Source organism: Bos javanicus, chromosome 7 (assembly GCF_032452875.1).
Source record: "Bos javanicus breed banteng chromosome 7, ARS-OSU_banteng_1.0, whole genome shotgun sequence".
NCBI classification, from domain to species: Eukaryota; Metazoa; Chordata; class Mammalia; order Artiodactyla; family Bovidae; genus Bos; species Bos javanicus.
This window is the reverse complement of record NC_083874.1, coordinates 26215210-26231394: the sequence shown is the minus strand read 5'-3', so window position 1 is coordinate 26231394 and position 16185 is coordinate 26215210. Positions and strand designations below refer to the sequence as shown.

The 16185-nt window shown below is 41.4% G+C and overlaps 1 protein-coding gene across 2 annotated transcripts in view; it reads left to right on the top strand.

Moving 5' to 3' along the window:
• MEGF10 (multiple EGF like domains 10) overlaps positions 1-16185 on the top strand; it is a 178669-nt gene that overhangs the window by 143065 nt on the left and 19419 nt on the right. For both annotated transcript variants that reach the window (XM_061422913.1, XM_061422912.1), the window contains exons 14-18: positions 9491-9637; positions 10802-10936; positions 11456-11584; positions 13028-13156; positions 15646-15774. In XM_061422913.1, coding sequence (XP_061278897.1) covers positions 9491-9637; positions 10802-10936; positions 11456-11584; positions 13028-13156; positions 15646-15774 — 669 coding nt within the window. The remainder of the gene's footprint in view (positions 1-9490; positions 9638-10801; positions 10937-11455; positions 11585-13027; positions 13157-15645; positions 15775-16185) is intronic.

Sequence of the window (16185 nt, the reverse complement as noted above, 5' to 3'; positions counted from 1 at the left end):
AATACTGGAATTGGTTGCACCTTATTGAATATTATGAAAAATGCTGTTATTCATGTACAATTTTTGTGTGGATGTATATATTTTTGGTATATACTTAGGAGTGAAATTGCTGGGTTGTATGGTAACTCTAAGCTTAACCTTTTCAAGAACTATACACTTGTTTTCCAAAGCATCTGCACCATTTTGCATTCCTACCAGAAATGTATGAGATTTCTACTCCCCACCACACTTGTTATTTATCTACCTTTTTTGATTACAGCCATCCTGGTGGGTGTGAAATCTTATCTCATTGTGTTCTTGATTTCCATTCCCTCAATAAGTAATGATGTTGAGCATCTTTTTGTGTGTTTATTGATCATCTGTGTATCTTGTTTGTAGAAATGTCTTCAGATACTTTGCTCATTTTTTAACTTGGCTTATTTGTCTTATTATTACTGAGTTGTAATGTCTCTTTGTCCCCTAGCTCCATGTCCTTTTCATATATGTAAGTTGCAAATGTTTTTCCTCTGTGAGTTATTGTTAACTTTCTTAATGATGTCTTTTGCCACCAAAAAGGTTTTATATTTATAAAGTTCAGTTTATCTACTTTTTCTTTTGTTGCTTGTACTTTTGGTGTCTAAGAAATCATTGCCCAGTCCTAGATAACAGATTTATGCCTCTGTATTCTTCTTAGAGTTTTATAATTTTAGCTTTTACATTTAAGTCTTTAACACATTTTGAGTTTGTTTTTGCATATGGTATACATAAGGGTCCAAATTCATCCACTGTTTATGTCAAAATCCTGCTGTCCCAGCACTATCTTATGAGAAGAGCATTCTTTCACCCCCTGTATTGTCTTGATAACCTTGTCAGAAATCAGTTGACCATAAATGTGACTTATTTATTTCTGGGCTCTCAGTTTTATTCCAGTGACAAATATGTCTATCCTTATGTAAGTAGCATACTGTTTTGATTGCTGTAACTTTGTAGAAAATTTTAAAATTGGGAAGTATGAGTCTTTCAACTTTTGTTTTTTTCAAGATTGTTTGGCTATCCTGGGTTCCTTGAATTTCCCTTTGTGTTTCTGGATCAGCATGTTAATTCCTGCAAAGAAACGGTGGAAATTTAAAGAGGGTTGAGTCTATATATCCATGGCAGGAATAGTGCTAGCTGGGAGGGATTGGGGGCAAGAGGAGAAGGAGACGACAGAGGATGAGATGGCTGGATGGCATCACTGACTCGATGGACGTGAGTCGGTGATGGACAGGGAGGCCTGGCGTGCTGCGATTCATGGGGTCGCAAAGAGAGACGCAACAGAGCGACTGATCTGATCTGATCTGAACAATATTAAGTCTTCAGATCTTTGAACATAGGATGCCATCAGTAACCTCTGGAGTGGTGTCTCTCAGCTCTTTGCAATTTGCTGAGAGCTTCTTAGGCTTCTGACAAACAGAGACAAACTGTCTTGTGTTTGATTCCTAGTGTCTGAGAGCTACCTTGGGAACAGGTCAAGGCTTGTGTAATAGACTTTATTTTCTGTCACTAGGAGCTACCCACTGAAACAAAGACTCCATAGTCCTCCAGTTCCTCCTTGACTTGCAAAGACTGAGATAACTCTGACTCTACAGTATGAAATTCCACTTTTCCGTGTTTCTACTTGGTTCTCAGTTACTACATGTTACAACTATTAATACGTAGGAATTAAACCAGATTTTGTGACTTTGCAAGGGTTCCTGAAGCTTTCAAATGGAGTGACCACTACTAAGTTCTCAATGACCACAGTGAAGCAAATAGTGTTTTAACCCCCCTGGCGTATTCAGGGCTTTTCTAATAGAGAAGTCACATCATTTGTTTTGGCTACTTTTGTCTTATGAATGTAGAGGAAATGTGACATGTTCCTGGACCCACCAGTCATTGATCAAGTATCCACCTGCTTGGATGGTTTAGAACCAGCTTGTGAAAAGCATGCTCTTGTATACATGAGAAAAGCAGGAGATATGATTTGGCCTGAAGCCAGCCAGAAAATGTGCTAGTTGCATTCCATAGTCTGGGTCATGGGGTAAGACAAATGATCCCATCTGGCCTTAGACCTGTGGAGCTCCTGCGGGAATGCAGTGGCTTTGTCACACGGCATAATCTTGTAATCCTCTGTCCATCTGTGACTGGTCTGCTTCTCCAAAGGGGAGGAAGTTTTGCTGCCTCATTGTTCTATCACTTGTTGCTCACCGTCTCTTTGCTTCATGGCTCCAGTGTCTTACTTCTCTGGGTCTTCTGTGTGGACTCTTGGTATGTTAAGTATCTAAGGCTGCCGGGAGACATTGTTTAGAGAGGTCATCCCCCACACTCACAGAACACACTTGTATAAGCAAATGTGTATACAGGAAAAGAAAATTCCTGAAGTTTTGAAAAACACCCTACAATTGGATCAAGAATTGCCTTGTTTTTCTAAAAGAAAAGTAGACTCTGTATTATTTCATTGTCAACATTGGGTAGACTTATCATTTTTCATCACAAACTTACTTTGAATGGGTACCTCATACGGACATTTTGAAATAAAAAACTTTGCTTTTCATTTAAATATCAGGTTTGGGGCAAAATAAATAACCTTAATTCAGGGAAGCAAGTGATTCTGTCTCCTTTCTCCTTGCTGTGGAGTTTGCTCTCAGTGATATGTAGAGAATTGCCAGAGAGGGTAGCAAATATGTGGGATAAAAGCAAGGCCTTTGCAAAAGAATCAGTGAAATCTAACTTGGGAACCTGGACTCTTCCCTTGAGCAAATTATCGAGATTTGATCTGTAGAGACACCAACAGTGCTCGGCCGCTGAGGACACTGAGGAGAGACGGATCTGGCCTAGGAGTGTGGAGATTAAAGAAAAAGGGTCAGGAGAGCTCTATCCCTCCTTACAAAGAAATGGACATACCTACACTCAGGAAGTCAGGCTCTAACGTGATAGACAGAGGAAGTCAGCTTGCTGTCTCACCAAGGTGCTCATTCACCACCCTTGTAACTTCATTCTCTTTTCTAATGTTTGATGGTCTTTTTTTTTTCTTAAAGGAAATGAGACTCTTATTTATTTGTACTATAATTGATTGTCTCATTTTACCTAGTCATAAAATAAGTCTTCAAAATGTACTGCCATAAATACTAACCAAAAATTGCATCTGACATCCCAGATACTATTTCCAAAAGAAATGTACCATTTTTCAAAAGAAGAGACATACACTTTTATTATATGCTGTTAATTAAAACTTTAATTTATTGATGTGTTTAGCCAATAGGTTACTTTATCAAACAGAGGCAGATTGCAGTAAAAAAAAAAAAGAGAGAGAGAAAGAGAAGAATGCCTGGGCTTTGTCTCCCACACCTCTGTTACACACACACACACACACACACATATATAAGTGAGACGACTTTTCAAAATCATTATCCTGAAATTCCAGAAATATAATTAGGTCAATGTGTATGTGTATTTCCAGAGTAGTGGAGTGATATGCTTTGTAAAGTACTTCCCCGAAACACTAGAAACATGCCACTGTTTTTTTCTCCTTCCTTTCCTCTCTGACTTCAGTCAGCCAGATCACCTCTTTGCTGAGTGTTACAGCTAATCAAGATTTCTTTCCAGCTGTCTGGGAGGATAAGTAGCCTCCAGCCTGGTTCCCAACCCTGGCTAAGATCATTGTCACCTGGGAGCTCCTTTAACTTGTATATTCTTGGTCCTACTTCAGACCTACTGAATGACATTCTGGAGGGTGCCTGAGAAGGATGGAGCCATTGCCAACCCATAAAGTACCTTTTGTATAAATTTAGAAAAGGTTTGAAATGCCTGTGAGTGTGCTTCTTGGTAGTAGAAAGTAACAAGGTAGATTTATGCTCTGACTTAGCCCTTTAGCCAAAGGCTTTTGTGCAGTGTGCAACCTGCCCAGCCTTACTTGCTGGCTTTGTCTGTTACTTGAAAAGTAACCCCAGTAACTGTAGTGGCGATTACCCATCTGTGGGCTGGCCTCTGCTCTACCTTGCTATTCTAATGATTGAAGAAGTTGAAGTCCGGGGGAGCATTTCTGCTGCAGAAACCCTCATAGCCAGTGGCAGAAGACTAGAGGAAGCTTAGAGATACCTTTCTAAGTGGCTCTACACACACCAACTTTGACCAGCTGAGTAAGGGAGCTGCAACTCCGGGTACTGATCTGTGACGCCTGAATTGTCATAGTAAGCAAATGAATGACTCACTATTTGGCCCTTCAAGGTATTGGGAGTGGACAGGGGAGTGGGAAAATGTAGCACATGCTTTGTTACATGTCTGTTTGTTACCTGGGCTTGGGAGAGGCAGTAACTTAAAAGCAGAACATGGGGTCCCTAAAGTGAGGGTGAAGGGAGGGACTCACCTTCCTAAACGAAAGGCTGCAGAAAAAGCCAGGCTTCCAGCTTTACCAATCTGCCCAGCATCCTGTCCTGTTTGCTTTTATCTGGGTCCAGACTAAGGCAGACCATGATTTCTGGTTTTGCCACTGCAAATGCAAACATCTCTGATTTACATTACTTATTTATCAAGATTGTTTTCAACGTGATGACCAATAGCAGATCCTTTTTAATGGATCTTTAACATTTATATTAATAGTATGCAAAGAGAAAACTTTGATTTAACAACCATTTGCTGAGTGTCTCCACCTTGTATGCAACTGCAGCGTTTGGTGCTGGGAGCAGGAAGATGAGGTGGTACCAGCTCCTGGGGGCAGGAAGGTGCTGACAGCTCCCAGGGAAGGCAGTGGGCGGGCAGAGGTGGATACGCTGGGGAGTTGCTTGTCTACACTACTGTATGCCTTGGGTGTCCAGAGGATTAGAAAAGCAGAGACAGTGTTATGACCAAGTATTCAGTTGCAGAGTGTCTTTGGTTCCTCTCTCCTATAATCACCAAATCCAGTGATTATTAACAAATCACACTCTTCAGTGTAATAGATACTTAGTAGTTGGTTGCTTGGGAACAGGACATCGAATTGAAATCATTTCCTTCATTCATTGATGCCCAAATATTGCAATACTGGCATAAGGAATATAAACAATTAAGCAAGACCAGGAGTTTGGGTTAGATCTCTGAGAGGGAGAAATAATAACACCCCAAATGATTTATTTACTGCATTCACATAATCACAAATGCCTAGTGAATGCTGATTTCACGTGAAGGCCACAGGCATAATGCATCATGCATTAAATGCATGAGCATTTCTTTAGAGCTGCTTAGCTGAAGTTTATCACGATCACTCAGCCATTGCCTAGCAACTCTTGAGGGCTATCAAAGAGCTCTTTGTCCTTGGTCCTGGCAAAAGCAGTCCCTCACAGATCTCCTTATCAGCGTTAGAACATTTATCAGGAAAAAATACTTCCATTGAACCAGAGAATCCTACAAATTTAAAGATATCCCCTTTGTGTTTTGTCCCTTCTTCCAAATAGTGTAGGAAATTGTTTCCCAAAGTAACTCATAGTAAAGCCTCTATCTGTACTTTGATAAACATTCCAAAGGAATTTCCTCAAGATATCCTTTAGATCTCCAGTTGCTTTATAATCTGGACTAACATTTAAAATCACAGACCTGAGGTAATAAAAGTCTGTCTTGCCCCAAATAAGTAAGGCAGACATTTCCACTCCCTTAGCTAGCAAGGGTCCTCATTTTAGGTATACAGAATATTAACATGTTGGGCTTCCTGGTTTGAATGTTCTTCTCATATCTTCTTCAGAGAAACAAAGAATGGTATGGTTGCTCCATCCAATTAGAAAATGGTCCTGACTATTATGTTGGAAAGAGGAACTGTGCTTATTGACTCATTCAAGAGACATTTATTTAGCATCCTTCATGTACTGGGCTCTGCAGTGACAATCATAGGCACCAACTCTCATGGGACTGTGAGAATTCTTATATTACCCTGGATGGAGTATGGACCAGAGAGTGGTTTTTCATCTGCATTCTCTTCTGTACTTCTCTGGAATTCATCTCCCTCAGGTGCCATTGATTTAGTTCAAGACCTTGCCATTTTTTCCACTGTTAACCCAGGAGGAAAGCTCATACTCCATAGAATGGCATCCTTGGCGCTTCCTTTTGTGACCACTGCCTGGCTGCCCCACTGTCTTTCCTGCCTTTTCCAGCGCCAATTTCAGCCGTCCCCAACACTGTTGACTCCTGAAGGATAGACACATACTTCTTAGGGCCTGAGCCTTGCACCACCATACTATTAGCCTGGGACCCTCCTCCACCTTCACAAGCTACTTCCTTCCCTGATCATGATCTCCAGACAGGATTGGATATGTCTTTACTGGGGCCATTGTCACTCTAGAGTTGGAGGTCTTTCTCCGAGAACCTGTCATTAGCAAGCCAGCAGTGTCTAGACCCCTTGAATATTTATTGAGCTGAATTATCTTTTCTGTCTTTGACAAATAAGAAACAAAAATGTGTCTTATAGGACTCCAGCAAGGTTGGCAAAGAGTAAGATGAGATCAGTGGAAATAAGTAAGGCATAAAACACACACTCACACACAACACCCAGCCGCCTACCTTACCCCATAAAATAGTTAAAGCAAACTTATAGTTCCCTATCCTGGAGAAAGTTTCACTGTAGGGTTAGCCTTATATGGAGGGCACATCAGTGTCCATACACTAACTGTGACCTAGAAAAGCACTTACCCCAGGGCTACTTCCTGAATTTCAGTCAGCCTTATAGATTTAAATTTCACAGTGATTTATTTCTTAGGCTTCTAACAGGTATGCTTTCTAAAATATTAATTTTCTAGAGGTGATAACCCTCAGTAATAATAAATTTATCTTATCCCTTTCTGACTATAAGATGAAGCAAAAGATAACAGAAGGGCACAGAGGTCTGAAAGGGATGAATAGCAACAGGAGAAAAAGGTGAAGCAAGAGGGAAAAAGACAGCTTCCTGCCTTTTTCCTGGAATTGCCACCTGACTGAGACATGCTTTATATTTGTGTCCAAATAGACTTGGCATTAATATCTGCAAAATGATGACTGACTGTTACTAGTGATAGAGAAAAAGAAAAGGAATTGAATTTTCAGGGTGAGTTGGTAATAGAATTGTTAAAATTTACTTGCCAAAAAAAGACTTCTTTGTAGCCCTAAAATAAATTATTTAAACATAAGCTTGATTCTGTTGAAATATACTCATATGATTAGAGAAAGAAGTCTTGATAGGTGATCTCTAGAATTACCTGATTCTCCAGAAATGAAATCATGGGTAAATTACGTGAAAAAAAAGCTTACCTTTGCTATGGATCTCCTTGCTATATCAGGGACCTTGTTACATCTATGAAAATTACCTTGATAAAGTTCATTTTAACTGATTGTTATGCTAACCAGCTGGACAAACTTATTACTGAGGAGGAAATAGGTATAAACAAAGGATCCCTTTATTCTGATTTGTCAATCTGCCCTAGAGTTATTTTTCTTAACATGCTTTAATTGAGAATGTGCTAATTAATATGTAAATCATGATAATCTGTAATGTGGAAAAGCAGCATATACTTTTTGATCTAGAGTGTATTCCATTTCATTTTAACTGCAATTTATTAAGTGTCATGTAAAAATCTGTTAAGTAGCTGATAAATTAGACCATGTAAATGGCTGTATCTCTACCTCCCCCAAACTCCTACCCCAGAAAAACAGTGTCAAAACTCAGGATTAATTTTCAGGGTGATTGTCAGATTATCCAAATATTCACTGAGTTTCCACTTCTCTAAAATCCTAAGTGGGATTTGCCCAGGTAGCTCCAGACCAAAATGGCCAGGGTTGTCTGGGTCTTTATGAAGCTAGTGTCTCATTTTACCTGCTGTAACACAGGAGTCCTGGCTCATGATCAGAACCTGAACTTGAATTAGAGAATGAAACAGGTTACCTTTGTGGGTACTTCTTTCAAGTTTGCAAAACCAACTTTAAATGTGCAGCCTCTTTCTAAGTGGTTTGGTCCTCAGTCCATTTGCTGCTTCTGCCTAGTAATTGTGTCAGAACACTAGCTTAGACTTTGGGACTGTTTTAGCGTGCTTAGAGAGTAGAGCATTTGCAATCCCATCTCAGTTTGCAAGAAAGATCAAATATTTGTGAGCTCAAGGGAAAAAAAATCATAGTAGACCAGAATTCTGCATTTTATTCTATGGGGAACACTTAAACCCCAGTTGGCTTCTAACAGGCCTGCTTGCCTTTCTTCAGCCAGCAGTCCAGGCTGAAATAACAGTCTGTTGTCAATTCCAGCGAGACACAATGAGGCCTGTGCTTTTTCATGCCTGCTTAACAGCCTTTACCACGCGGAAGACTTTCAGATGGAGAAAACCAGGAAGAGTGAAAAGTGGAGTTATTTCAGTAGAAATGACTGGCCACCAATTAACAGTGTTCACGTTAGGGTTTGGAACTGCTTCTGTGTTAAGGTTCAGGCCATGGTAACTTTTCTCCTAATCAATTTAAGAGCAAAAACTGTAATTCAAAACATGGACTTGTCAGCCTCCTCAGTGCAAGCAGAATTCGCATTCTGGAATCATCGGAGTGGGAGTGGGCTGGTTCTTACCGTGTTTTCACTTGGTCGGAGGCCAGCAGTCGCTGGTTCACTCCTAATTATAACTCATTCTTATTGCCTCTCAATAAAGAGAGCATTTCTTTGAGTTGTGAAGTACTGTGACTTACAAGAAAGAGGCCCCTATGGTATTTTGAATGAATTTACAAAGGAGACTTCCATTTATCTGAAATAAAACCTGGTTTTATTTTTTGCAACTTTGGATTTTCTGTATGTTTCTTTTAGGTTCACTGGTGACTGACTCTAAAGTTTCTCTGTTTCCAGACTAAGATTTAAATACCTGCATATGGGTTCTCAATAATCAATCACTTAGACAACAGCTATGAGTAACATCATTTGTGATATCCTGCCTGTGCTGGATTAAATGTTTAAAGAGGAATTTGGTGGCACAGATTAGTATATCTTTCTGTCTTACATAATGTATTTTCAAAATATTTTAAGATTATGTTTGTTTGCTCCAGGGGAAGATTTTCTTTATGTAAAATTATTTAACCACCTTTTTCTTACTTTATCTTTCCATGCTTTGCCTACTTTTCTATAAAAAATAAAGAATGGGGAAGGAAGGAAGGCCCTGACGGCTAAATCATATAGTATTTTTGATAAATTTTGCCTTCAATTGACAGAGCCCTTGGGCTTCTTCTCTGCTTTCTCCTTCTAAGGAAGAAAAATCAGTATAACAAAGATGTTGTATTCCTTCTCCTTCATGATGCTATAGAGAATAGTCCTGGGGTTATTTTAATGTTATGATGATATGATATATGATACAATATATGATGATGAACTGCTGTGTATAAGTGGATTTTAAGTTTTAGATCATCCCTGCTCACTGCTACCCATGATAACTCAGGTGTGATATGGTGACCTTGGTCCTGGTCTCTGACTTAGCATCCGAGGCGTCCACCCTCACAGCGTCTCACCCAGCCTTGCCTGTGTGCCTCGTTTCAGGTGTCCACTGTGACAGCGTGTGTGCTGAGGGGCGCTGGGGCCCCAACTGCTCCCTGCCCTGCTACTGTAAAAATGGGGCTTCCTGCTCCCCCGATGACGGCATCTGTGAGTGTGCACCAGGGTTCCGAGGCACCACTTGTCAGAGAAGTAAGTGTCTCGTTAGCCCACACCTCCCGTCTTCACTTCTCAGATCACCGTGTACACAATTTTGATCTCTCAGTTCATAGAGATGATCTGTTGCAGTCGAGGGCAGAGGAGTGGCATAGGTCATCCTGTCCTTTACAGAGCTGTCCTTGCTCCATAGCCCTGCCCCAAAGGCTTCATTTTTTCCATCCTTCAGGACTAACCTAACAGATGGGGCTCTAGCCATTTCTTCTCAGTAATGATTTCATTGCCTCATTGGCACCATCGTCAGTTTCCTGATCCTGCCTTAGACCTTGCAAATGGTGTTCCAGAAATCCATTGACCTGTAACTATTTTATTCAGCCGTTTTGGCATTGGCCTTACCTCAATTACCAGAAGTCAACATCAGCCAAACCTACCGGCAAATTATACATCCTGCTAGTAATCTGAAAGCCAGTGCTCTGGGGGAAAAGGATTGCAGAATTAAAAATGGGGACTGATGACATGGGTTAATAGAATTTTTGAGTTAGAGAGTATGAATCCATAAGATTTCCCTAGTCTTTTAGTAAATGTAATAAAAAATGAATATATGACTAATTATAAGATACATTATTCTATTTTTAATGATTAGTTTTTGTACTAAGAGTTCTATGCTGTCTTTCTATACTTAAATACAAATAATGTCTTGTGAAGAACCTAATTATGAAGCATTTTGCTTTTTCACTTTTCAATCACAATCATTAACCTGAACCATTTTGAGGAGGGACAATCTTTTGATTCTGACTGTAGATCTATTTATTGCCAGTAATGACTCTTAAAGAATAAAGGATTAACATGTGAGTATTTATTTGGTCCTTGTTGGTATTTAGAATTTTCTTTCTCTCATTTATTTGCTCAATGAAAATTCTCCAGGCCCTTGCTCTATGCCAAGCTTCAAGCTAATTGGGGCCATAAATGGGAAAATAAAGAGAACTAAGACATTTGCTTGCCCTCAAGCAATTCAGAGTTTCCTAGCTTCTTTTCATTATTAAAAACTGCCCTTATTCCTTTTGTCGTTGATTTATGCTTGGAAAATTCTCAGTATCACTAAAAATAAATTTTTTTTATCCCAAACTTGAACCAGATCCTTGTGTGGAATACAGGAGAAACATGTCTCAGGGAAGATAACTATTTCCTTTCTGTTTTCAGTCTGCTCCCCTGGTTTTTATGGGCATCGCTGCAGCCAGACGTGCCCGCAGTGTGTGCACAGCAGTGGGCCCTGCCACCACATCACAGGCCTGTGTGACTGCTTGCCTGGCTTCACAGGCGCCCTCTGCAATGAAGGTAGGGTGCGCAGACTTTGGCAGAAATATGTGGTGGTGAGCACACCCCATACAGTCTGTCCTCAGGCTTCCCAAAGGATGCATTTGCAGCTAGCGGCGGCTCCTGGTATGCTGTGTCTGCAGCTTCTGTAAATATGGCTTTGAGCTTTGGGAAAGCTGGCTTGCCAGTCCAGCACAATCTCTTTATTCTTTGAGCTGTGCTACTCTTCAGTTTTAATTGGAAACAGCCTTCCATGAAAAATCAATATGAGGGAGGATTTTGATTCCCTGAGCGAGAAGCCAACGGAGATTTCTAAAAGTGTGGTGATGTCTCCTGGTTTGTGATGCCTTAATGAGGGTCTTTGGCTTCAGATGTTTGCAAAAATGAGCCCATTTAGGATGAGGGATGCTCTGGAGTGGAAGCACCTTCCCAGAGGGACAGCTGGATTGATGACCTTTAAAGTCGTTTCCTATCCTAAGAGTCTAGGCTTCTGTGAGATGAGATGTAATTATGAGTTTCTGACCTATAATTTATTCACAGTGTGTCCCAGTGGCAGATTTGGGAAAAACTGTGCAGGAATTTGTACATGTACCAACAATGGAACCTGTAACCCCATTGACAGATCTTGTCAGTGTTACCCAGGGTGGATCGGCAGTGACTGCTCTCAACGTAAGTCTTGTTTGGGAACAACTGGTCGGCCATGTATTTCCATTTGTTTTCAGTTTCTTTAGGATCAAAATATGAGTATTTAAATAATTAAGAAATAATATATGAATAGTTAGAAGATTTTTTTAAAATTTTAAGTAGCTTTTCCCCCCTCATTAAGAGTTCTCTGCAATGATCCTGTGTTTAAATCTTTTTTTGCATTATTTTATTTTATTATTATTTTTTATAAATTTATTTATTTTAATTGGAGCTTGCTTACAGTATTTAAATCTAACTCATGCCTTGGAAAGAACCTAAACAGCTAGCACTTTGCTTATTCACTAAAATGATTTTCCTTTGCAAAATGAGGGTCTTGTACTCAGAAGCCATTCAAAGCTTCATTCCAGACTTCAAGTGTCATATTGTTTTCCCTTTGCTCTTGGGCAAAAACGGTACACACAATTATGGGAGAAATTTTTTTCTTTTTTTAAATTAATTCACATTTATGTATTATCTTTTGGGGGCCATGTTCCCTACTGGATAACCGTATAGAAATTGTAAGTGTTCCTTCTTTTAAGTAGTTATGTTCTTGAAGCATTAGTATGAATATAAAGCAAATCATTTTACCCCCATAATCTTATGTTACTTTATCTGAGGTTCTCATTGCTCTTTGATAGGCGATGACCCCTGATAATTTAGTTTGATTATGTTCTGCTTCGTCCAGTTAAGAGTGTTTATAGTAAATCTGTTCTCACATGAAAATAGGAGCCTTCATGTTTAAAACAAGCCTCTAGGGACAAGTCTAGAGTGGAGTGACAAGTGCAGGTTTAGAGACCACAGACAAGAATTATGTGACCTTGAGTACTTATCTCAAGTCACACCATATTGCCCATCTAATCTCTACTCAAATGTCCTCTCCTCAGAGATACCTTCCATAAAGGAATAGCTCCCATCATTTTGTCCCCATTTCCCTATTTTATTTTTTCTTATAGTCCTTACTGCCCTTATGTTTTAGCTGACTGGCTGGGTGACTAGCTGGCTGGGTGGTTGGCTGATTGGTTTGCCTGCCTCCCCTACAAAAATGTAAGCTTTCAGAGGATGCTGTGGACCTTGCCTTGTTATCTGCCATCTCCCCTGGACCTAGCACAGCGCTGGGCATATCTAGGTGCTCAGTGTGGGTTTGTTAAATAGCTAACTCTGTAAGCTTGGGATGATGTTTGCTCTGCCCACCTCGGTCTGCAGCATGTGAATGAATATCATATCATAGTGATGGCCACCGTTGGCACCAGCATCGCCATCTGGGTTTGAGCCCTGTGTGGAGCACGGTCGTTCTCAGTCCTGATGCTCACTGCTGACCCGTCCACTGAAGGAGCTGTGGACAGGTGGGATCAGGTGGGTGGGATCCTCTCTGTGGGGTGCTGGCCTAGGGACTCGCACTGAACTCTCCACGCTGTGCTGTGCTTTCAGCTTGTCCCCCTGCGCACTGGGGCCCGAACTGCATCCATACATGCAACTGCCACAACGGGGCCTTCTGCAGCGCCTATGACGGGGAATGCAAATGCACTCCGGGCTGGACGGGGCTCTACTGCACTCAGAGTAAGCGGCATGCCTTCCGAGGCTCACCAAAAGTCGGGGCTGGGGGGAGGCACTTCTGGGGACACGGCCCTACCCTGCACATGGATGAGCTGAGCTCATCAGGGTTCCTGGTATTGGAGGGTTTCTTCACCTAGTGACCTCTAGACGTCTGAATTCCTCTGGGTGGTTAAGAGCTGCCACGTTCCAGGCTTGCTGTCCCCGGGTCATATCAGGACACTGAGGTGGAACAGTGCCGTAAGTGACAGCGTGCAGCTTCTTTCTCTTCTCTCCTTTCACCAGGCCCTAGTTATACGGCTCAGTTGTTCTAGTAGCACAAAGATTAAGATAAGTGACAGTTACTAGAAATGAAGTGAACACAGCAAGCCTCACTGCCTGACCTAATGTGCGCTCTGGGAGAAGACCGATTCAGAGGTTCTAGAATTTTAGGGAGCTTCAGAGTCACCAGGCTGACTGGACTAGTACAACTGCTGGCCCTGCTCGCAGAGTGTCTGATTCAGCTGGTCTTGGTGGGACCTGAGAATCCACATTGCTAACGCCCTTCCAGGAGGTGATATCAGTCAGGGATCATGCTTCAAGAACCACGCATTCTTTCTTCCATTTTATATCCCATAATGTCCTCACCACCTCTTCTTCTAGGAGACTTTTAGCATTATAGGGTATAATGTACAAAGGAATTCACAGCTCAGCGCTGTGGGGAAAAAAGAAAGACTGATCTCTGCCCTTTTGTCTGCAATGCAATAAAGGAGGCAAGACAAGAGAGCACGCATTATGGTGATCATTGACAATAATATATAATTTCAAATCACGAAAATGAGCTAAGGAAGAAAGATGGGTCAGAAGTTAAGCAATTCTTATTTAATACTAATTAGAGAACAAAATTAGAGAATACGTTGAACATGTCTTTGGGAAGTTTCTAGAAGGAGATGTAGACCTTGAGCTGTGATGGTGTCTCGAACATATTCTGCCAAGATTGTATATGTAGGAAGTTTTTCAGCTCTTCAGGGGAAAGTACTTAAAACTTAGAGTGTGTAATTCTAAAATTGGGACCTGCTTCAATCAGAGGGCCTTTTAAAGTAAAAGTAGCACAACTCAGTGGGAGGCACGTGGGGTCTGGAGCCAGACCTCCCTGTGTTTGTATCGTGGCCCTGCTATCCTGCCATTTGCTGGCTGTGTCACATGGACGCGATTCCCTTCTATAGAGGGAGACTATCCCTGTGTTTCTGGGCTACTGTAAAGATTTCATGAGAAGATGTAGGAAAAGAATCTGGCACAGGGTAGGTGCTAAATGGATATGTAGCAGTGATGTCACTTGCTGGCATCCTTACTCTGCCTCTGTTTCTTGAAACATGAACTTTCTTTAAAACCACTATAAGAAAAAGCACATGTGATGCATGAAAACAGCCTGTACTGAAGCTTTCTTGATGGCGGAGAGCCCTGAGCTCTCCTGCAGGGCCACTCTGGCCCAGGAAAGCCAGGAGGGCTTGTGCATGTCCTCGGCCCAGTGGTCTTTGTCTTGAAAATTGTGCAGCAGTAAGAAGGCTCATTGCCTTTTTTTTTTTTTTTTTAACAACGCACCCATGAAGTACAGTTTTGTTTTTTTTTTTTTAAGTTCAGAATTCTACTATATATCTTTGCAGAAGAAGATGCTATTGTCTAAATTAGTAACAGATACAGAAGACAGGCCTAGTAGCAGACTTGGAGACATTCTGTATTGTAAGTAGAAGCATGTAGGCAATTTTAGCATAAAGTACTCAGTTCAATTCATGGAATCTGAGTCCAAGATTCTAATAGTTGAGTGAAAAAAAAACTAAAAGAAATGTTCCCAGACATCCATGGGGTTGATGGGATGCTTTTTTTTAGAAGACACCAAACCTTTTATGTGTTACCTGAAAAGAAATAATACAAATGAACTTACAAAACAGAAAGTGACTCAAAGACTTAGAGAATGAACTTATGGTTGCTGACGGGAAGGGATAGTTAGGGAGTTTGTAATGGACATGTACACACTGCTGTATTTAAAATGGATAACCAACAAGGACCTACTGTATAGCACATGGAAATCTGCCCAAGGTTATGTGGCAGTCTGGATGGGAAGGGAGTTTGAGGGAGAGTGGATATATAGATGTGTATGACTGGTCCCTTTGCTGTTCACCTGAAACTCATAAAACTGGTAATCGGCTATACCCCAATATAAAGTAAATGGTTTAAAAAAAAGAAGAAGAAGAAGAAGATAGCAGCCTGCCTCCTGGGATACAAGTGATGGTTAAACTGCCCCAGGCATGGAACTCTTCTGCCTTCTGCTCAGGAAACTTCCTCCAAAGAGCTCCAACTTGGGACTTCACAAAAGCTGTTGTAAGAAGCTTTGACTGTATTACTATCTTTATTCTCTCTCTACTGGCTCAGCATCCTTCAGATTCAAACACGTTGGAGGCAGAGCTGAGTTTCTCCTTGATGGCCTCTTGACTCTGCTGTCCTTCCTTCCCGCACAGGATGTCCCCTGGGCTTCTATGGAAAGGACTGTGCGTTGGTATGCCAGTGTCAAAACGGAGCCGACTGCGACCACATCTCCGGGCAGTGTACTTGCCGCACTGGCTTCATGGGGAAGCATTGCGAACAGAGTGAGTGTGAGAGCGTAGCATCTCTGGGTGCTGCTGTTTCCCTAGAGTCAGTGTTCCTACATAGCTGGCGATGTGAAGGAAGGACCCACAGCTCTGAGGGTATTTGAGCTGATGGTTGGTCACTTCCCAGCACCATTGATTTCCCCTCCCAGAGACCTGGCCACCTTGGGATTCTTGCTGGCTGTCTTTGTCCTCAGAATTCTTCTGAGGAACTGACAGTGATCTGGGTGGAGGGGGTGTGGCTACAAGGATGAAGACAGTATTCAAATTTTCCATCTGTTCATCCTGGCTCTCTCTTCCTCCCCTTCTTGTTTTTGAAACGTGGCTGCTCAGAGCTTTAAAAGAGCCAGTCAAGTGTTCTTCATGGCAGAGGCAGAACCTGATCTCACAATGGAGGAATGTGCATTCAGG